Source organism: Euprymna scolopes, chromosome 2 (genome assembly GCF_053919585.1).
Source record: "Euprymna scolopes isolate OS-2025 chromosome 2, ASM5391958v1, whole genome shotgun sequence".
NCBI classification, from domain to species: domain Eukaryota; kingdom Metazoa; phylum Mollusca; class Cephalopoda; order Sepiida; family Sepiolidae; genus Euprymna; species Euprymna scolopes.
This window is the reverse complement of record NC_136483.1, coordinates 72,481,983-72,506,237: the sequence shown is the minus strand read 5'-3', so window position 1 is coordinate 72,506,237 and position 24,255 is coordinate 72,481,983. Positions and strand designations below refer to the sequence as shown.

The 24,255-nt window shown below is 33.6% G+C and overlaps 1 protein-coding gene across 2 annotated transcripts in view; it reads right to left on the bottom strand.

The window, feature by feature from the left end:
- LOC145292280 (zinc finger MYND domain-containing protein 12-like) overlaps nucleotides 1-24,255 on the bottom strand; it is a 49,043-nt gene that overhangs the window by 6,760 nt on the left and 18,028 nt on the right. For both annotated transcript variants that reach the window (XM_080138615.1, XM_080138608.1), the window contains exons 3-7: nucleotides 18,981-19,122; nucleotides 13,499-13,670; nucleotides 8,214-8,386; nucleotides 2,278-2,400; nucleotides 1,857-1,965 (exon numbers count right to left, since the gene is read on the bottom strand). In XM_080138615.1, the coding sequence (XP_079994741.1) occupies nucleotides 1,857-1,965; nucleotides 2,278-2,400; nucleotides 8,214-8,386; nucleotides 13,499-13,670; nucleotides 18,981-19,122 (719 nt within the window). The remainder of the gene's footprint in view (nucleotides 1-1,856; nucleotides 1,966-2,277; nucleotides 2,401-8,213; nucleotides 8,387-13,498; nucleotides 13,671-18,980; nucleotides 19,123-24,255) is intronic.

The window sequence follows — 24,255 nt, the reverse complement described above, 5'->3', positions numbered from 1 at the left end:
ATATATAAGATCTATCTACTCATTTCAGGACCCTTCCAATTTGATTATAGCACCCTTATTATCAAAATTAATTATTTATATGCATGATAATAACCTCCTATTTGCCGCCGATATATTATACACATCATTTCCACAGTTTTTTCTATCAACGCAAATACAATTAACATTTAAATCCCCATAATCCCCTAGTAATTACAAATAACATAAATTAATATGAACGTTACCATATTGTAATATATTTAGAGATTTAAGCATTTAAATATATTATTACAAAATCTTATAAACTAAATACTAAGCGAAATAGAAAGACATATATAATCAAGGATTGCATTTAAACTGAACTGACACACAGACATGATTGGACATGGATCTAACTTAATAACTTGATTTGAGCTCAAAACAATAAATTTTAAGGGGTCATAATAGCGGTCAAAGTTTTAAAAAAATTGACCTCTGCGGTCTCTACCAAATTACTAAAGACAATTTCTGGTGTAAACATTTGATTTTTTACATAAAGGGTATTCAGAGATAGGATAAGCTTTTTAATCGGTTTGGGTCGAAGATTTGAGCTACAAATATATAAATCTATGTATGTATGTTTGCATGTTTGCCTAAAACTTTCGACAGAGGCGACGGATTTTCACAAGATCAGTATCGTTTTGTATGCTCGACACTTCAGACGACAAATACCGAAAAATTGGCTAAAACATGAATTTCTTCACCCTCAACTGGCCACTTTTCTACAGGGAGGGGTTGCTTTTTTCGCCGATATTTTCGAAAGTCATCCCCTCTTTTCGATTATCTAGCCTTAATTTAAACCTACGTCACTTCCGTTTTTGGCGGAGGTCGTAACAGCAAAGACGTCACGTTTTTTTCATGTTCTTTTTCTCCTTTGCTGTACGGGTTCGATCCTGCCTTCCTACTACCACTTTTTTTTTTTGCTCAACATACACCTCCAAATACCCGGTCAACGCCGGGCACCTATGCTAGTATATATATATATATATATATATATATAAAATTGTCCTGTGGCGATGGAAGTCATTTTTGGGCTCATGGACTAAGTGCCTGAGGGAGTGGCACTCGTCTGACAAGACGTTGCAATCGTCATATATATATATGCACGTTTCATTAAATAGCACAGGTAACTCTTGCTTGTTTTTCTTGTAATTCTCCTTTTCTCTTTGTCGGACCATTTTCCGAACGTTTTTTCCGAGTGAAATTTTAACTGTCTCATATTGCGAGGTGCGCCTCCCGATCTTTGAGGCATTGTTAATCCACATTAATAAACCAACGATTAACCAGACTCAAAACGAAACGTAGGGCACGCTCAAGTGCTTTTGAGTATTTTAATGATTTTAAGCGATTTTAATCACCTTTTAATCATCTTTTAATCGTCTTTTCATTTCATCTCGCTACTTTCATTTTTCAATTTCATTTTTTATTTTTTTACTACTCGCCCGAGGATGACCAAATGGAGGTCGAAAACGTTCGCGATTATGGGAAATTTTTTTTTTTTCGCTCGGAAAAAAACGTTGGGAAAATAGTCCGAAAAATAGAAAAGGAGGATTACAAGAAAAACAAGCAAGAGTTATCTGTGCTATTTAATGAAACGTGCATAAAAGAAAAAATGCTGCCTAAATATACTAATATATATATATATATATATATATATATATATATATATATATATATATATATATATATATATATATTCGCCTTGAATAAAGTCTGGCTTAGCCCATAGGAGTATATGCGAAATTTGTTAAACAATAATTGACGGATTTCTAGTCTAGATTTCCAATATTTTAATTTCTCTGGTTTTTATGAGCTTTTGAAAATCATGTAGTCTTTACCCAAGCCATGAAATGGAATCGTTTGAGATAATGGATTATCGTCTTCTTCGTCCTCAGCTAACTTTTTGTCAGACATATCTTTTAGGAATTTGTACCAAATATCAACAACCTGAAACATCAAATAAAGAATATATATTGATGCGAAAGGTGGACACAAGAAAGACATTCATAACTGTTTGCAATTTTATTAATAAAAGTTCTTGAAGAATAATCAATAAACTTACTTAAATTAATATTGTTACGTTGTACAAAAGTGCAACAGACAAAAAGAAAGGGAAACATAAAGTGGGAGAAATATTTCAGGAGTGAGAAAAATGTATTTATGAACAGCTTAAACAAAATATTTCAAATTGCATATAAAATCCTTATTTTACGTCAAGACAAAAAAAATAAAAATAAAATAAAACGGATTCGTTCTTACCTTCTTGTAAAGAGAATTCGTGAGAGTTGGTTTTCCGAGATAAAAATACACATTCGCCATATTGTAATATCCCCCAGAGGTTTGTATAGCTTGGGTACCATATAATTCTGAGGCGAAATATATCTAAAATATTCAAAGACATTTATACAATACAGATTACATAATTTGTACGTACATATTTTTCTGGGTATACCTTATAAGTAGGGCTGCGACAAGAGAATATTCTTTTCATTATTTTGACCATTGAGTATATATCAATTAATATCTTATATGTTTTTAGATAGAGTGATGTGGTTCTCAATTGATTAACTGTCTAACTGTGTCGGATATATACCCGACAGTCAAATCAACGATAAGAATATTCTCTTGTCATAACCCTACTTATAAGTTATATCATACAAAAAGTATATTTTACTTCATATAAATCTTTTATCTTTATATATGTATACTAGCAGGGAAATCGGACGTTGCCTGGGATTGAATGAGGATCAATGAATGTGCCACACTTCCCATACTTTTATTGTCATCAAATCGATTGATTGCCTGCGCTAGTAAGGAACATGCCAGCGTGCACTAGAAGGAAGCTTCACATGCCTCTTCGGAATAACTTTAACTGTAGTCTACATTGCACTGTAGAGAACTTAATGTTCATTTTATAAAATTATTTTATATAGTGACTTGAATTAAAATTTAAAATGCAAAAGTCAGTTATCATGGTTCGATTATGCTCTAAACAGAAGCATTCATTTCGAATGCACCCCTGTCTTATCAAAGAACCTACTGTTAATTCTATATGCCGGGCCCTTCTGCTTGTGCGGTTATAAAACTTCGAAAATGTATTTCTGATGTTAGGTTGCATAAAAGTATTAACTTTGGTCAAATTCGGACTGTTCCTTCTTTAATGGGATTTTTTCGTTGTAGTCCATAGGAACACACACACACACACACACACACACACACACACACACACACACACACACACACACAAAGTAAATAGATAAAGATATAGTAGAAAGTTATGAAAATATATAGCAATTAGGCTTCCATGTTTTATCCCTGCGGGGAATCGTCAGGCTAAAATGCATGGAATTCGTGTTACTTGGTCGTTTTATATATACATGTTTTATATAATGAGGTCCTACGATGGCAAGCTTGCAGAAATTGGCGAGTAGATATATACATATTCCAATATATTTTCTAAAATAAGATTTTAACTAACTAGTCGCTAAGGGCAGATGGCTGGTGTTGACAAGGAAGGGTTATGAAAGGTCACATCAAAAGTTTAACGAGTGCAGACATTTGCGAACTAGGGACAGATCATGGAAACGAGATCGAACAAGAATTAAAAACTAAAAACACATACGTAGTTTGGGGTGATATTTGAAAAGTTAATGAGTTAAAGTTGAGGAAGTGAAGCCGACAGATATTTCCAATGATGTAAGCTACAAGATAATCAGAGAGTCGTTTCTGAAAACCGAAATCAGACGTTTACTAAAATGTAGCCCCAAGAAGAAATGATACGGCAACGTGGCTCAATCGGATCGATTATATTGAACGAACGATTCGGGAATAGACTCAATTTGAACTATAACAAGAAAGCGTCTTGTGTTCTATTCGCATGCTATCCGATTTTGGAAAGATATATATTCCAGCATCCAGAAGTCAGGTTTGAACGATGGCAAGAGGCGGCAACAAAAGAAACAAACTCAAGGTCTGACGTTTTATTGCTGTCATCGATCATATATTTATACTGGAGTTAGTAGCCCGTTAAAAAACTAGCGTGTGTAAAACGGACTGTCAGATATCATGTTCATTGTATGTGTTAAAGAACTGCATGTGCTTAAACAACCTGTCATCTTAATGTTACGTTGTTGCTTCTTGATTACTCACAGATAAAAACAGGACATATGATCGAAAAAAAAAGGACCCGTGAGTATATAAAACACGCATTGATACACGGTATATAACACATGTATATATAAAATGATCAGGTAACACAAATTTCAAACTGAAGTCTATGTTTTTTTGTTTTTTAGTTTTGATATATTATCAATTAGAACATTTAAATGAGTTTCAATAACGGTTACATTTTTCAAGGAATCTAATTACAGTATTAAAATCTTTGGTGCTTGTAAAAATAGGGTCGACAGATCGATTTTTGAAATGTGAGTTTAAGCAAAAAAAAAAAAAAGAAAAAGAAAAAACCGTACTTACTTAATTGTCATGTCGAAAATAGTAATATATCTAAAAATTATGAAAATTCATTGAGTAGAACAACCGCCATTATGTTTTAGTAAAAAGAAAAAAAGAAAAAAAAAGTCTATTGTTATGGTCTAAAACAGTACGCTAGTCATTAAAATGCCGAAAAAGAGAGATAAGTATTTTCCTTGTATTCGCAATCTTCAAGGTGTTCACATCTAGGGAAAGTGCAATTTTCCCATATTTTCTGTAAAAATTTATTTTAACTATAAATAATTTTTTACTCGATGAATTTTCGTAATTTTTTTTTTTTTATATATATTACTACTTTCGACATGACAAGTAAGCACTGTTTTTGCTTAAAATCATATATAAAAAGAATATCTCTGTCGATTCTATCTCAATAAACACTAAATTTTTCTTCGATTTCATCTGGGGTCATTAAGGTAATTATTGGTTAGGTCCATAAAATAAATGAAATATAGCATGTCCCAGAAGTTGTGAACACATTTCCATGTTAAATCTCTTGAAAACTATTAAGAATAAAGAAAATGCGCCTGACGTATATAATCGTTAACATTACAAACATTTAACAAATTTAATTTTCAAGTGATATCAAATTCATTTTACTGCCATTCATAGCTCGACAGATATAAGGACTTGGAATGTGCCCAAGACTTTTGGAACATCCTGTATATTAGAATGTAAAGAAACGAAAATCATTATTTTTTTTTCTTGGTTTCATAAAACCGGAAATAAAACCAAACAAAGAATATCACAGTGAAGAATGTATTTAAAAACAGGTTTAAATATTTAAAGAATTAGTTTTATTTGTGTTTTTTAAGATTTACAATAATTAAATAACAACGAATTCGTTTCGATTTGTTGAACCCATTTGTCGTTTTTCAGAAACGCAGCATCAACAAGTAGTTATTTTGTTAAAAAGAAAACACCACCGCGCTAACAGTTTTTATTATTATTATTATTATTATTATTATTATTATTATTATTATTATTACTACTACTACTTGACTTTATAATCCAAATTAAACTATTGTTTCAAGACAAAAGATTGAAAAACATGACTATATTCGAAATTATTTCTGACCATTAATATATATATATATATATATATATATATATATATATATATATATATATATATATATATATATATATATATGAGCAAACAGTTAATAAAACATGTTAAAAAAACACTTTGAAAAAGAGTTAAAAACATATTTAATCTGAAAAGGAAACACTTGATAAGTGGATAGTCTTTAATCCGCGGGATTTCGAAGAAATACTTTCCTTCTCATCAGAGGGTATGAATTAGCAAAATGCGGGATCGGATTTTGCATACAAAAGTATTTGATGAAACAACAAGTAAGTCAAAGTTGTCCATATATATATATATATATATATATATATATATATATATATATATATATATATATATATATATATATATATATATATTATTTTTAAAAACAGTAATTCATCTGGCGTTGTCCGTATGGATATATTTATATATATATATATATATATATATATATATATATATATATATATATATATACGGACAATGCCAGATGAATATCGCTATTTTCACATTTCAAATCATTTTTTTTTTTACATTGCATTCCATGTTATGCAATTAGAAGATCTCATTTAAATAAATGGGTGTGCAATGTAATAACGTATGTATGAAAATTGAATGCTTTAAACGCATTAATAAATAGATTATTTTATAATACACAAAGGTTCGTAGAGAGCATGAGGAAAAAGAATATCAAGCAAGCATGTTGTTAACAGGTGCGTAGCAGTTCCCACTTCAGATGCTGGTGAAATGTGAAAAGAAGGAGAATGTTCTCTCGTCGGCATCCAGTTCGCAAAAAAAAAAAATAATAAAAAAATAAGGAATTTGTCCCCGATTAGCAATATGCTGTAAAATGTGCACAAATGAATCATTATACAACACTCTCTTATCGATTCACAATTGACCATTTTCAGCTTAACATGCAATTCTCTGCACACACACAAAATATAGCAGTTGAAATATGTAATTAATCTAATAGAAGGCCTGCATTACATCATGGATTGAGGCATGAAATGGTTTGTTTCATTTAATCCTGTTCAGACTGGGTTCTTGTCTTTCAATTTATTTCCTGAATTGCTTTGCTCTTGAGGAGAAATCGACTCTGAAACTTCTTGAGCTTTCTTTCTCATCAAATCTTTCTTGGAGTTCATAAATTAAATCCATTGCTCTTTCTGATTCTCATAAAGTTGATTCTCTCTATCGCTCTAAACACTTTCTCGCACCTTAGGCTTTTCTCTATCCATACAAATCTATAATCAAACCACGTATCGAGTAGTGTTGTCATATTTAGGCTGGTGAATCTCTGTCCGATTTGAAAATTCCTGATAAGGTGCAGAAACGTATCTGTAATTTGACTGACCTCAATCTTTCTTCTTCTTTGCAATCTCAATCTCACAGACGTGATGTTGCTAATTTCAGTCTTTTCTATAAATACTTATTATGGCATATGTTTTTCAGAATTATTTGATCTATTCCCTGCTTCCTTTGTTCCAGCTCGTTTGACTCGTTGGTCCAGTGATCTCCATCAATTTGCTGCTTTAATACCTCATTGTAATACAGCTTCCTATTCTAGTAGCTTCTTTCCAAGAACTACAAGCTTGTGGAACTCTGTTCCTGCTGACTGTTTTCTTCTTACCTATAGTTTTTTCAAGACTAAGGTCAATAGGCATCTGTACTTGCGATAATCATCTTTTGTTCTTGTTAGTTCCAAGTTGTTTCACATCTTATCTGGAGTGATTACCATACAAACAAGTGAAGCATGCATGGCCCCCATGAGTGCACAGTGAACGAAGCATAAAAAAATGACTAAGTTCAGCATTGCCCCTCCCCTCCCCGCCATTTAGCTCCAAAAGTCGCCAGGGGCGTCAAATTCTGGTGAAAATGAACAAACGGTGCAGTTTTAGGCCTTAACATATGTAAATTTCAGTTCTGCACCACGCAAAAAAAAAAAGAAATGACTAAGTCCATCCTTTGCCCCCACTCCCGCCCGCATTTAGCCCCCAAAATATCCAAGACCTTAACATATTTAAATTTGCGTTCAGCATCATGCAAAACTGCTAAATAGACATACACAGAAAATTTTCAACAAATATGGTAAAATAGTCCCAAAAATGGAGTGTTTTTATTAGCCCTAAAAGAGCCCCTGGGGCACACCCAATAATTATCGCAAAGTATAGACAAACAAAATTATACAGAAATCAATTACAACTTTTCAGAAAGTTTTATAAAAATCCAAGGCATCAATTTTTTTTAATAAGCACAAAAGTGTCAATTTTAACCATTTTAACCTGAAAGGCACCCCTAGTAGAGGCAACCGGAGTTTTCCCGGAAAATCTGTTCAGTTACTTTTTTACTCATATCATGTTTAACGTTTGTGCAAAATTTAAAAAAATTCTAAGGCGTAGTTATTGAGGAAAGTGCGGACAGACGAACGGACGAATGGACAAGGGTGACTTTACAGGTCCACCCTCCTTTTGTCGGGAGGGGGGGGGAGAGAAGCGGCGGCAAAAAGTCTTTCTTTTAGTGGATTAACCAATTACTCAGTGCTAAAACTTGTCTATTTACACCAAGAGAAAATAGTACATAAAAACCTGTGGCTGCTACAATGCCTTATAACTTTGAAAGCGTTGTTACTTACGTCTTCTGCCAAGCTTTCGATGGACAGTTGATACTCCTCTTTTACCAAATACATCTTAGCTAACGTTCGATAAACTTTGTACGAATTTGGTGATTTCCAATTATACAATGATTTCACCCGACACTCAATGGCAAAAGACAAATAATTACAAGCTTCTTGTAGCCGGTCCAGTCCTGCAAGACATAAATATGGCAAACGATATTTGGTTTTTAAATCGGAATACCATGTTTAAACGCTGCGCAAATATCACTCTAAAGACTGTTCAAAATGGTTTTTATTGGATCATTATTTAAGCCGATTGCTGTGTGACCTTTTTGGTCTTTCTAGCAACTGAAACATTTTCAGTCAAGCTGTGAAAGCTTTAATACTGTAATTTAAATCTTTTAATGATAGAAATTATGTACCTGCCTGTCTGAAATTGAAATATTCTATTACCAATCTTCTTATCTGCTTATTATATAAGTAGCACTTTCTCTGTTTGTTTGCATGTCTGTCCGTATTTTTAATTTTTTTCAAGTGAGATAATTACATGAAAACTTCCAGTATCAAATGGCACCAATGTTGTGGAGACAGATACGACATTTTGATCTTATATTTAATTTATTGCGCATGAAATTAATACAGTACATTACAACAATAACGGATTAATTCCATAAACAACAAATTTAGGCATGAAGTCCTAAGAAATTTGTGGGTAGGAGTTGATGGTCTTTCTAATCGTCTATGATATTTTGAGATTACTCTTAGTCGGCATCTTTGATCACAATACCGCATTCACACCGTGGAGTTAAACTTACTTAAAAGACCTTAAAACGGTTTAAATGTGCAACATGTGTGCATCTAAAGGTCTGCATTTGTACTTAGCATTTATAAGAATTAATTTATTCATACTAATAATATTGTAAGATCTGCATTCGCTTAGGCCTGGAGAGTCTAGTTCACTCATAATATAAAAGGTGTTTTCCTTATGTCTTTGTTTGTCTTTCTATCTGTCTGTCTGTCTGTCTGCCACAATTTTTAAAATGATATAATAATACATTGCAAAATATCAGAGATCTTAACTACGTTTTCAGATAATTGTCAACAAATGAAGTGTCCTCTGTAGAATAAAAGACAAAATCCTATTCTGATTTTATATTAACTTTTATTAGTCATCTTCGTTCAATATGTTACCGACAGCTGCGTAGCAGTTCCCACTACACATGCTGGTGAAATGTGAGAAAAAGGAGAATGTTCTCTCGTCAGCATCCAGTTTGAAAAAAAATGCAGTGATCCCCATTAGCAATGTGATGTAAAATGTGCTAATTCACTCATAATATAAAGGGCGTTTTCCTTGTGTCTTTGTGTGTTCGTCTGTCCACCACAATTTTTAAAATAATGTAATAAATGTATTGCGAAACATCAGAGATCTTAACTACGTTTTCAGATAATTGCCAACAAATGTCTGTGCATACAAATAAGAGTAAGAATTAGTTTAAATACTAACAGTTCATATTGTTATTTGTAAATAAAATCTTTGTATTCAGTAACAGGTTGCCATCTTGGGTAATGAAGTCTACATGCCAGCGCTGATAACTCAAGGATAAATGTGGCTTTTCTTTGCATGCGAAAAGAGGAGTTTAGTGGTTGAACTGAACGACGTGGCTTGGTTATTACTATAATTAAGGGGGTTTATGGGCCTGCTATCATGCACAAGCAAGGGGTCACTATGCTGGCCATCACTGTAAACATGAATTGCATCATTTAACTCACTACTACCGTATGCATGCAAAAGTTCTTTTGCACGTCCATAACCCTTAGTTATAATTCCTTATCCCTTATCCATTATCCCCTGGGGAGTGTGCACATTTTCCAACGTTATTGATAATGTTTGCATATTATTTTTTTTATTATTATTATTTATGTTTGAATTCATGTTTTGAAACATGACGTAAATCATAAATCTATGACGTCACTTCCGAGCTATAATCATTTTGTTAATGTTTTAAGCCCTATTTATACATTCAGATGGCTCAGTTGGAAGATCAACTGGTTTCGGTTTCAATTTCAGATCACAGCGTCAGCTTTATTTGTTGGGAATTAATTATGTACTCTTCACGCAAATGTTTTCCATTTTTAAAACTAGGTCACTGATATTTCAAAATGAGACCAATTCCACAGTGGTTTTATTATGTTTAAAAAAATCTGTGACTGACAGACAGACAAAATCTCTATTTATATGAGATTGTCAGTAAAGATTTGAAATACTTTATCTAAACCTTCCCTGTGTTGCTGTTTATAAGTATTCAATATACGGCATAATCACATTGACACACCGGTTCCCATTAGATCATTGAAGTTACACATCATTTAGGCTATGCAGTATAAAAATGGATGATTATTTAGGAATACCAGGCGCTGTATGTGCTCTCTGATTATCTCAGCATTGTTTCCAGTCGTCCTGGACTTCTTGCTACTGGAACCAAACAGTATCAACTTAGGATAGGAGTGGTTGGGCATTGAACCCTTGCTTCATAACTTTGCTCAGTAAATAAATACACAATAAACAAAGTTTAATATTTTTTTAAATTCACATATGGTTGAAACATAGGAGCAGCCGTTTTCAAGTCAAATGGTGCGGAATGGAATTGCAATAAGCATAAAAGAGTAGTGACAGCTGTTTCCTTTTATCTGCTGATATACAGAAGATAAATCAATTCTGTTAAAATAGCTAATTGTGTGCTGAAAGAGTTCATGTTGTGTATTTTGGTTGCGGTCTGTTTTCTTGGTGCTATTCAGAGTGTGAAATCAGTGTAAACTTAACAGGAATTATCGGATTCATTTTCCTATAGCAGCCTCGTAACTCTCGCTCCTCTTATTTTGTCTTTTAGTCTTCACGTTCCATGAGCGATGTTTCTGACAAAGGGGAAAGAATTACTATTTTCTGAGTAGAAATCTATCCATAAAACACTTATCATTGGCTAGTTTTTAACTTTGCAGTATCGTTATTTTTTTTTCTTAGCTCCTTACATCAAATGGCTTCATGTCTTGTCTGGAGCGATTTCCGTAAAAAAAAAAGTGTAGTGATGGTGACCAATCGCTATTTGGAGATTGGATTATTAACGTATTTAACAGTTTCTAAAATTCTGTTTACGTAGAATTGACTTAGGACCAAAACATTTAGCAAAGACTAATAGATATCTTTCCGTGCCAATTTTGTGATAAACTCGTTCAAAGTTTTTATATGTATCACTTTGAGGTCAAATCAAACTACTGTATTTACCTATTACATTGCAATTTTATTTACCGCAACGTTCATGAACCCTGGTACTGCGTTTACTTTTGTAGAGTTGGTGGGAGAAGATGCCGGATCGCCATTTTGTAGTAGGGGTGTTGCACTGTTGCATCGTTAATCATCCTACTGGCTTCGTTCCATATGAAGAAAAGAGTCGCCGAGTCTTTAGCTAAAAGGACAAACTTCTTCTCTACAATTTAAATCAATTTTATTCAAACAGTTTCATCAATACAAAACATGGCTCGAAAACAGTTGTGAAAACATGAATACAAAACAGGTTTAGTCCGTCCTTTAGAAATGGAATTGAATTGATGAGTTTCAACTCGTCTAGCAAGGCTATTGTTAGAATTAAGGAGAGGAATATAGGGTTTTGTTACATCTCAAACCAGATTTTAACCTTTATCTTACCGACTATAGAGTTTTCTTTCCGATTATTTTTTTTTTTTTAATATAATCTTCATGATAGCTTGGGGATTACATAAAAAATTTGTTATGTGAAACCAATATGTACAAAGTCTGAAAAAAAAAATCGAGTTAGCTTAGTGGAAATCTATATATCTATAAAAGTGAACGTGTCTGTCTGTCTGTCTGTGTGTCTGTGTGTCTGTCTGTCTGTGTACATTTCCCTACGCAATAACTCTGTAAATTTTTAGTCTATAGACTTGAAATTTGAAATACCGGGTACTGAGATTTGGGAAAATCGATGTGACGGGTGTCAGCCAGAAATTTGGCTGTTAAGGGGTCAAATTTCAACGATTTGACCTTTAAGAACTCTCCCAAACTCCTCCGACAATTTTGGGTCTAGACACTTGAAATTTTAGATATAGGTTCCTTGAACCTGGATCTAACTTAATAAAGTGATTTGAGCCCGAAACAATAAATTTTAAGGGGTCATAATAAGGGTCAAAGTTTTAAAAAATTAACCATTTTTTTTGTTTTTTTTGCTTTTTTTGCACAGCATACACCTCCAAACACCCGAGCAACGCCGGGCACCCCTGCTAGTATGTGATAAAAATCAAATTATGACTTTTACATTACTTAAAAAATTATGTTCCATGTAAGAAACAATGATGGAAAAAACGTTGATCTCGTCTCTCGCCCAAGTCATTACTTATCTTCAGTTGTTTTGTTTTGGTTGATGTCACTGTAGAACACCTCGCTTCGCACAGATTGGATTATTAACATAATAAATACCAAGGTCTTACGTCAGTAACCGGATTCATGAAAAAAGCATTTCAAAAACTACCTGGCAAATATACCCGGTAAACCAAGTGCAAGAATGATTCAAACAAGCTTCTTGTAGCCGATCCACTTAAAAGGACGGTCAGAATTTTAAAAAGTTCTCTCAGTTGGAATATCTGAGTTAGCTGGTGAATTTTTGGCATCCGGTAGGATGCTCCATCTCCAGCTTGAACAAATTAATTAGAAAATTAAAAAAAAATGAGGGGGGGGGTCTATAATATAAATCTCAACTGTCTGTTTGTATGTATGTATGTATGTCTCGCAAAAACTTTCAACAGAGGCGACGAATTTTCACGAGATCGATATCATTTTGAAGCTCGACCCTTCGGAAGACAAATATCGAAAAATTGGCCCAAAAACATCCTCAACTTGGCACTTTTCTACAGGGAGGAGTCGCTTTTTTTTTTTTTGTCGATATTTTCGAGAGTCATCGCCTCTTTTCGATTGTCTAACCTTAATTAAAACCTACGTCACTTCCGATTTGGCGATTGGCGCAACAGCTAACGTTTTTTTTTTTTGTTTTGTTTTGTTTTTGTTTTGTTTTTCACTTTCTTTTCCTCCTTCGCAGTACGAGTTCGAGCCTTTTTTTTTTTTTTTCTCAACACACACCTCTAAACACCCGAGCAACGCCGGGCACCCAGGCTAGTAATAAATAAAATGAAAATAATTTATTAATTTTTTGTGGGCCCAATATCAACTGATCTGCGGACTGTATAAATAAAAAAAAAAAAAAATAGCGGAAATAAAAACGGGCGGAAATTAGACTCACCGAATAAAGCTTCTGCCAAAACAAGGAAAGCAGGAATTGCATTTGCAGATTGTGTCTTGTAGATCTCTTTGTAGAGTCGCATCGATTGGAAAGCTGCCGGTTTAACGAGCTGATAATTCCCTTCGAAAAGATTCTTCTGGGCGCGTAATAGGCACACATTAATAATCTTTAGCTAAAAAAAAGATTCAGTAAAAAAATAGTTTTATAAGTTGTGCGATGAATCAGTTCATCTCATGTCAACGTTTTTAAAACTTGATTAATTGTTTTGATTAACAAAACCTTACCTGTTACATTCGTTTGATCTAAATGCGAAAGTGGATCTAATTTGTAGCAGCAGGAGTAGTCCGTACTACAATCATCAAAAACAAACAAAAACAGCCGCCATTAACGATATTTGAAATATCTGAAATAATGACTTGTAAGTGCTAATTAAAGTAAACAAGTAATTCGATTGAGATTGTATCAATCAGAGACACCGTTTTGTGTGAACAGAGCAATAGTCAGCAGAGGTTATTTAAAGGAATGCATCGGCGTTGTTCTTTCTCTTTAACCGTGAGAAGGCACAGCTATCTAACTCACCCATGCTGCTCAATTCGACCACCAAACTCATCTCTTGGATACAAACCAAAATCGCCATTAGCCACGGGCTATCAATGTCGGCAAGAAGACTTTATTATCTAAAATGACGACCTGCCTGCCACAAGTGGATCTAGAATACACAATTTTTAACCGTTCACTACAAACAGGACATCAACTCTATATTTGGTGACTCTCAACTAGAGCTATGACAACAGCATATTCTTTTCCTTGTTTTAATTCTCAGGTATATATCCATTGATATCTTATATGTTTTTATGTAGAGTGATGTGTTTCTCGGTTGATTAATTGTGTCTAACTGTGTCGGATATATACTCGAGAGTCCAAACAATGAAAAGAATACGCTGTTGCCATAGCCCTACTCTCAACGTTCAGTAGACACAACAAAATTCCTAACAATGTGAACTGCAATCCTTACAAATCACTTCTCTATTACTTATGTACGGACGGACTTTTAAGAACTTTCTCCTATTATGGACTCGTCCAGACTCACGCAATTCTTCTCTATTACACTTTTAAACCATTGAAAACGAGTAAAAGTTATAGCCCGTTGACTTAGAATGAGTGCTTTTTACTAAACTTCCGGAGTAAATGTGATATTGTAGCAACTAATCCCTATTGATCCCTAACTGTGCATCGAATGATACCATAATACTTAGTTCGCTGCACCTTATCATAACAAAAGTCCATACAAAATTTTGTCCAGATCAGACGAATACTTTCCGAGAAAAAGTGGAACAGACAGACAAACTAAGAGCAACATAACATAGATAAGCAACACCTCACCTGTTATTAGATGATTAACGAAGATGGTCTATAAAGTTGATGGAAATGTTAGAAATGAGGCAATCATCTTTTATACTAACAACTTCCTCACACTAGCAGTATTATCATCATATTGCATGAATCCCGAAGATTCTATTGTTGGCATTGGTTTACCCGATATTTTTGTAGTCAGAATTATTTCTAGAAAGACATAAGGTACTTACGGGAGGGACCACGAGAAGGTTGAAAGTGATTTTTGTGGAAACAACTGGGTTCGAACTTGGAACACTCAGGTCGTCAGTCAGTGCTGTTAGCTACTAGATCACAATCACCTCCGAACAGTGATTAAAAAAAACGGCCCATTTCAAGCTAATTCAACTTTATACAATAGACGCGGAATCTATTTTATATGCTGCTTATGTATGTGCGATATTAGCTGCAAGTAGTGTTGGGACGATTAATTGGATTTGGAATTGGGAATCGAGAAAATTGGAAATTTTTAAAGTATCGGAATCGGAGAAAATTGTGCCTATTTTCCGATACCAAAAACGATTCTTGTAATTGTTTATTATTTGTTTTGTTTTTGTTTAAAACTTAATTTTCCATTACCATTACTAAAGATAAAATGGTAAATGTGTATTGGTTTTAAGTTAAAAACAAAATTAAAATGTAGAGATAACCAACACAAGTATATTTTTACATTCACAAAAATATCTCGTATGAATTTTTATGGTAATCTAAAAGAAAACAACTCTACAGCTAAATATTTAGTGATTTTAAAAGAATCGGAATTAGTAAATGTATTGGAATCGGGAAAACTTTTGGAATCGTCCCATCACTAGTTGCAAGGTTAACTGATTTGCCTTTTAGTTTTTAAAACGTACATTTATTAATTAACTATTACTCGTTGATTTTTAAAAATTCAACATTTGTTCAGATTTTAATATAAAAAATAGTTCTCCTTGTTTTATTTCGTAGACAAATATTGAGCATTTGTGTTCAAATGCCCCGTTTTATAGAAGGGGCCCGTCCTGATTTCCAACATGTTGTGATCTATTTCTAGATTGCAAGTGAAAAGGCAAATTGATTTGTTCTTTCTTTTCTTTACGATCACATTAAAACGATAAATAAATTTCTATGAAAATTACCAAGATGTTAATCTATTATATAAATCTCACATGTATGTATGTATGTATGTATGTATGTATGTATGTATGTATGTATGCCTAAAACTTTCGACAGGGGCGACAGATTTTCGCGAGATCAGTATCGTTTTGAAGATTGGTCATTCAGACGACAAATATCGAAAAATTGGCCCAAAACATTAATTCCTTCGTCCTCAACTGGGCACTTTTCTACAAGGAGAGGTCACTTTTTTCGCCAATATTTTTGAAAGTCATCCTCTCTTTTTGATTGAACAGCCTTAATTTAAATCTACATGACTTCCGGTTTGGCGATGGGCGTAACAGCTAACGCGTCACGTTTTTTTTTGGGGGGGGGGTCACTTTCTTTTCCTCCTTCACAGTGCGGATTCGAGCCTGCCTGCCTACTAACCGCTCTTTTTTTTTTTCTTCTGCTCAACACACACCTCCAAACACCCGGGCAATGCTGGGCACCCAGGCTGGTATTTATCGAAATGAAAAATGAGAAAAGGTTTTGCTTCTTGTTTACAACAAAGTTACGACTGGAATGCTTATTATTACGACTGGAATGCTTATTATTACGGCTGGAATGCTTATTATATTAATGCTTCAAGTATTTCAAGTAGCGAACCTTGCAGAATGATAGCGGAATGACAGCTAGTAATTAATAACTTAATGGCGCAAAAGATGTTCGCTATTTTGACATTTGTATTAAATAGAGTTTAAAAATAAAATAAAATGAAATATGCCGAGACTATAAAAGTCTATGCTACTCACGAAAATTCAGGCCAAGATCAAAGTGTAGTATCTGTTCTTCAGATGCTGCACTTCAATTTCTTGTTCTCCCTCAGTGGAGGAGAAATCCTTCAAGACTGAGACAATTTAAAATTTTTGTTCCTTTTCTCCACGTTAAAAAACGACCCTGGTGTCTAACTCTGCACCGTGGGGAGGCATTGTACATAGGTACTCACGAGAAATTCACAATCTTTATTTTTATTTCGCCTGACTAAAACTTTATTTTAAAAAAATATATAACAGGATTTATTTGCGCTTATAAGTAATGCACTAAAATTATACACATATGTAAAGCTATATATGTGAAAAGGTAGACTTAAAAAGATGTGTAGGGACATGTCAAAAAGAGTTGGTCTGCTTCGGTGAGGAGACCAACCCACATGTCATAGAACTTGTCTGGATAAAATAGGGCCACAATTAGTTCCCAGTCACTTGTATATTTCCATCAAGGGAGATGATGACGTTAGGTTTTTGCAGTTCTTGCAAAGGGATCTTGACATCCTCCTATATACAGTGCCTAATATTCCTAAATGGTTACCTCTCTGGTACTGACCAGGTTTAATGTTGCTTAACTTTAGTGATCTAACAAGAACCAGTATGTCAACGTGATTATGCTGTACATATTATTATTATTATAGTATCAGTAACATGGCACAACAATAAGAATTGATAATTGGCTAGCGAGAATCAAAGTTTGATATGTCTACTCAAGTGCTATATAGGTTGAACTTTTTAAATCTCACGTGATAAGTCATTAGATACATATGTATTGTTTAACCCTTATGATGTATTTGCACTCTATTGTAATTTCAAAAATTTCAGTAGCTCTTTATTTAAGTATAATAATCATTTGTTTCTTAACTGTTCTTACACATAAACAAAAGAGGTAAACTAAGAAAAGAACTAAAACTTGTAAAAAACATAACAGGATTTATTTGTGCTTACCAATAGCAATGGCCAAAAACACATTACTCGAAAGTACTTCCTTTAAACTCTTTGGCCTAACGTTCACAGGGAACATGAATTGGAACAGATACATTGAGAGCATAGCAAAGGCTGCTGCAAAGAAAGTGGTCTATCTCTACCGTGCTAGAAAACTACTTACGCCTGAAAGCATCCTGTACCTCTATAAGGCCACCATTCGCCCATGTATGGAGTACTGTTGTCACATTTGGGCTGGTGCATCTGCTTCTAGTCTCTCACTCCTGGACAGGGTTCAAAAGAGAGTCGCTAATCTGATAGGGCCTGAACTCTCATCTAAGCTTCAACCTCTGTCCTATCGACTAAATGTTGCATCCCTCTGCCTGTTCTATAAGTATTTTAATAGTGAATGCTCTGACGAACTACAAATACTTGTGCCCCCTCGACGTAAATATCCCCGACAAGCCTGACAACCAGCTAAATCCTACTCTTACACAGTAGAGATCCCTAGGTGTACGAAAAAGTTAGACTTAAAAAGATGTGTAGAGATATGTCGAAAAGACTTGGTTTGTTCGATGAAGAGATCAACCGCATGTCACAGGATTTGTCTGGACAAAATAGGGACAGTGGACAATAATTATTGTCGCTTCAGGGATGATACTGAAAATAAGAGCAATGAATTTGGCAAAACTGTTTTCACCAGCACATTCATTCAAGCTAAAAAAAAAAAATAAATAAATAAATAAATAAAAAACGGGGGCGGGGGAGAATGGACTTCTGAGTCACTTTTTATATGGGTGACAACATGGCTGTTTGACTGCATCATCACATGATCTTGGAGATATTAAAAAATCGAGCCTCATCGTAAACATCTGTTTATGTCAGATATACTTTCCCAGATTTCTGCATATTAACTCCCCCACATATATTTCTAATGCATTTATATCTTTAAACCATTTGCATTATTTATTCAGTCGCGCTTACACCGGTTTCGATCCAAACTATGAAATGTGCTTATATGAAACTCTTTGTTTGACACAGATTTTCTACATACTTTTGTGTTTCAAAAATTTACTATTTTTTTATTTATAAAAGTGCGGGGTGACTTTTGAGTCACGACTTTTATATGGGTAACCTTGTGGCTAAATGAATCAATAGTTGATCGCCATATTATCATATGATCTGTCTGCGACACCATTCATTAGAAAAATCCAACATGAACAAACATTTTGAAAAATGTATAAAAATCAGAAATATCTTACTTTAGCGTCAAGTAGTTTTTTGAGAAAACGTTCTTTCTCGCTTTTGCGGATTACTCGTTTTGGTTCGGCATAAAGATCCCGTAATGTAGTGCAGATGAGTTGGTGAATGCCTCTCTGATCCAATTCCTGGTGTTCTTTATTGCTAACAAACAAAACAAAATTTTTTTAAAAATCTATATAAAATAATGCTAATGATAAAATACTTAAGTGGAAAAACTGTTTGTGATACCATCGACGTCCTCCCCCGCTCAAGTATTAGGCAAAAAAAAAAAAAAAAAAAAAAAAAAAAACAAGGTAAAAATATATTAAAAAAAAAAAGGAAATAAGTTTATCAATAAAACAAAGGTATAGGAATTTGTTCACCAAGACGAACAAAAAAAAAAAAAATGAATAGAATTGTTACTCAAGGTGTGGCAGTGTTTAAGATAAAGAACCGGACAGTAGAAGTTAATATATTTAGAGTTAGTTTACAGGCAATTTGAGGAGTGGGAATGAGTTTTGTGACAAATTACGACAGTTAAGGGAAGTTTACAGACAGTCTTGAGTTTGCAACAGTTGACAACTGTTTGCAGTTTGGGATAGTTGAACGCAGATCAGATCGACGTGAGCTGACGGCAGCTGAAGAACATGGCCTCGACAGAAGACGTCGATTTGGATCTTAATGCTTAGATTGTTGTTTCACACACATACTGAGAGTCCAACCGATATATGCAAAATGTGTTCGAGGTTTTTGTTTCTCTTGAATTTGTGTGTTTGAGTTGTTTTATTGTTATTAAAATTGTGAGCCACTGCACACCTTCAGCATCCGCTGATGTGAGAAACGATGACATAGCTAGGGGAGAAGATGAAAGATAAGAATCCCATAGAAACAACATTGGGGTTGACATTTGTTGTCAAGCGGACGAGCACGTAGCAGCACACCATAACTAGGTGTATCAGAATTTGAGGGGAATTTTTGACACCCCTAACAGGAAACTGCCGTAACCCCTCACGTGAGAAGGTGATTAAGGACCCCTTTTTATCTAGAAATCCCGGCTCCTGTAGTCTAGTCTTCTCTGAGGTTGTTACATGAAATCTGATATGCTGAAAGCGAATATCGAAGCAGCAGGCAGGAAGAAAGACAACTTTCGCAAAATTATGGACAAATGTTTTTACAAATCTCATTCAGTTTTTGTAAGTTTTTTCCAAAGTCTCAAATCTCTTCACAGACAGCAACAGATGGCTGGATGAGGAAGGTGGAGGAGTCTCCTCTCCAGGGAACGGCGGTTCTCTACGATTTGTTCTTCCAGAATTCAATAAGCAATCTGCCTAATTTTAGAGCGTATCGACCTGATGTGGGTGGGGTGGAAGTCTCCCCAGACAATCAAATCACGCTAAGCCCCACCGATCTGAGACCCCATTCAAGACTAAAAATCCCATAATCTCGAGGTCATCAGCCATCACTCAGCCAGTACAATATGTTCGTCTAACATCATCGCATTTTCTGTTGAATTTTTCCCAAATAACAAAATATCTCAGGTCTTCCAACAAAAAAAAAAAAAAAAAAAAAATATCCATTTTGACAGTGAATTAAAATATATTTATATTTATCTTCTCTATCTTAAATCCTCGGGTTATCTGGCGAATAAAATATAAAAAACTCGTAATTTCTCTTTTAAAAGTGCGTTGTTTATTTTCTTTATACTACCAAAATAAACTATTAAAGTTGTATAAAAAGTAATAGAAATATTATATTTTATTAAAAAAAAAACAGTGTTCACAAAGTGCCGAAGCGCTTTCATGCAACCATTTTTTTTTCGTAGTGAAATCAATTGAATTTTACGAGTTAAATATTTTTCAATTTTTAAACTTTAAAAATCTATCAAACTTTTTCTATTGATTCAATTTTTATGATATTTTCAGGGTCAGTGTGAAATTTTATGCTCTTTCCAATAAACCGAATATAATATTTTAGACAAACATTTTTTTAAATCCCCCCATTTTGAAATGTCTATTTAAATTTAAATAATTAAAATAATGTACCAAAGTTTTATATATCACAAACTGAAGATAAAAGATCAATAAATAATATATTGTAAATTAAAAAAAAAAAGTGTTTTTTGGAAATTTACCTGTAAAGTCCAAAGTGTAAAACCTTTTTTTTTTAAACCACGTTAATTTTTTTTAATTGGAAGCCTATATTCTGCTTGTATTGTCCAGTAAGTAATGGACGATAACATTAATTTTTTCTATTTCATTCAATATTTTCTTTTTTTAGATATTAAAAAACAAAAATTTCACTCGACAAAAAATACTGAAAATATAATAAATCAAAAATTTATGTATTTCTTTGAGAAAAGAAAAAAAATTCCTGGAGTGTTTTTTTTTTAAAGCAATAATATTATGAGTAAAATTTGACTATTTTTAAACAATGGGAACACATATTCTCCAGGTACAAGGCTACACGCCTAACGCGAACGTGTGGATTTTATGTCCTTTTGTTCATCCGTAGTTCAAAACAGGGAGAAAAATTACTTCCGGTTTTTCGAAAAATGCTTCCATGATCGCGCGTTTTTCAAATAGTCGTTTTAAAAATTCTCTTATTTAAAAAATAAATAGAATTTAAAATATAAATGCGGATAAATTCTTAACAATGAAGAATGGAACTACACATTGAATTGTTTTTTAGGTGATTTTTTGGAATTTATATCGATTTTTTATACTTGGAGGAAGAAAAATTTCGTTGATTTTCTTCAAATCTTTTTTAAAGAAAGTCGATTTAAAAAAACAAATATTGCATGATTTGCTATTAAACCTGTTATTTTTTAAATTTTTTGGTCTTTGCTCCTTTAATTGAAAAAAAAAAAACATTAGGGTTTGAATTACATTTTTAAAGTAGTTATAAGCTTGTAAAAATAGGAGGTCGAATTATTCAATTTTTTCAACGTATTCTTAAAATCGGTTTCTGACACTACTACACCCTAACCTAAACTATAGTCCTAATCACAATGGCTACCGTCGATGAGATTCACTTTTTTTTTTTAAATATTCAACTTACAGTAATTGAAAAACCTTTTAACATCATAAAAAAAAAGAAAATAACAATAGATTTATTTTAACCATGCGATAAGTTTTTTTTTTTTTTGTTTTTTTTGTTTTTCATGTCAGCAATAGTAAAAACAAGACGCTGTTGTTTGCACCGAAAGTGATCAATAAAATTTTGTCCGGGTGAAAACAAGTCTTACTAGATGTCCATTACTTTCCGCTTCTTTCGATCACCACTGCAAATTATAATATATATCAAGGATGTGAGTTATCGTCCTTAAAGCAAAAAGCTTAAATCTGTTATATTATGAATAAGCGTATGGTGGCGAGAAGGAACCAGACAAACAATATGTATTTAAATTTTTAAATGATTGATATCTCAATCGTTTATTTATAAAAATTAATCTTAACGAGAAAGTAAAAATAAACAAAGTGTTCAAAGTTCGTAAGGATGATGCGCACGAGAGTGGAATTAACGTCGGGAAGGAATCCGATGGAGCCGATAACTATCCCATGCTGCAGATTTGCTGTGACTCTGGGCGACTGCTTTTTTGTCGCGACGGTTAGTGTTCATATAGTGGTGTCGCGGACGTAGTTAAAGACAAAGGGCAAATTGATAATTAGCTTATATTTTGCTATTTTAATTGTGTTTGTTTATTGTGTTTTAATGTGTTGTAGGGAATCGTCTGTTTGGTGTATGTATGCATGTTTTATATCAATTTAAAGCTGAAAAACTGTGAATGTAACCTAGTTGGTGTTGAATTGTTGCAATGTTTTATGTAATATTTATTTGCATGAATATGCTGTCTAAGTTGCGTTTACTGCGATGCTTTTGTTTTACATTTTGTTTTTCTCTTTTGCTGTGCAGCCTTATCTGGCGGTTTTCTTGGTTGAAGTGATGTGCGAGCTATTCTATTGATGTGTGTATGTAAGAGAATGGGCTTTGAAATTGATGTGTGTATTTATTGAGTTCATTTGTATTAACTCGACGAAAATCTTTGTCTTAGCATCGTCATTATTGACTGTCGCAGCTGCTGTTGCTTTTCTGGTTTATCATGTAAATATAGAGGGATATGCGAATACAACAAATCGAAATTATATATATAATCGAATTGTATGGCATTTTTTTTAGCTTGCCTAGAGGGCGCTTTTGTTTATTTTTGTTGTTATAAATAAAGGCGGGACAAGGGCAAAACTTGTTTCAACTTAGCATAAAAATGTTAAACGTGCTTAGTTTGTGTTTCCATTATAATCGAAACATAATACAAACGATTTTGTATTATTGTAACAGACGTTTACCATTGAATTTTCGCTAATAACAGCTGTTGGTTTTCTTTGAATTTTGTGTGACAATACGCCTCTAGTACACTCTGTGTTCTTCCAGTGAAGGTCTGAATAGTGATCCCCCCCCTCGATCTTTATATTCTCCTAGATTCTCAGCAATCATTTTTTGTGGTACTAACAGATGTGGACGCCATCTTTTCTGTGTGTAGTGCAAAGGAGGACGTGTTAGATTATGGGGTTTGTTACATGTGAGATATAATCAAAACCTGAAACGACAGTTGAACCAGAAACGAGGCAATATGACTATTCTGCTTACCCACACACATATCCACACACTAAGAAAAGGCAGAACATACACACATTGACAAATCGCAACGATTAAGCAAATATACACACCATACTACAATGCCTGTTGAATTCACACAAGCACATTAACACTGAGAGAAAACAAACATATAGACATACACATTTCTAACACTCGTGTCTTCTTCCACAATACGGACATTCTACAAACACGAGAACTGTTAATTTTTCTAACGAGCACTGCAATCACTCAACATACCTTTAATAAAATAGTAAAGTTATAGACATATAAATATGTTTGGTTCATTAACAATGTTTTATCTCTTTCGTTCACAGGACTTTTTTGGTGAATTTAGCACTTCCTAAATAGTGACCCATTCTCAATCATTCATAACATTCACGTTCTTATCTATTTTCTCACCCGCCACTTATAAACTTGTGAATTGTCAGCGTTGGTCTTTGTACATTTACAAAGATGTGATTGTTGTTTGTATTCTATCTGAGTTAGGATCCACACTACACGGCTTCTTCAAGGAGAGAGACATTCATTTCAACTGGGGCAAAACAAAGATCCAGGCGTCGGTGAGGAAAAGAGACAAAAAATTGGTTGGTCTAGTTTGCTTGAAGCATTGTCTAGTATCTAAATATGAATTTACTTGTCCGT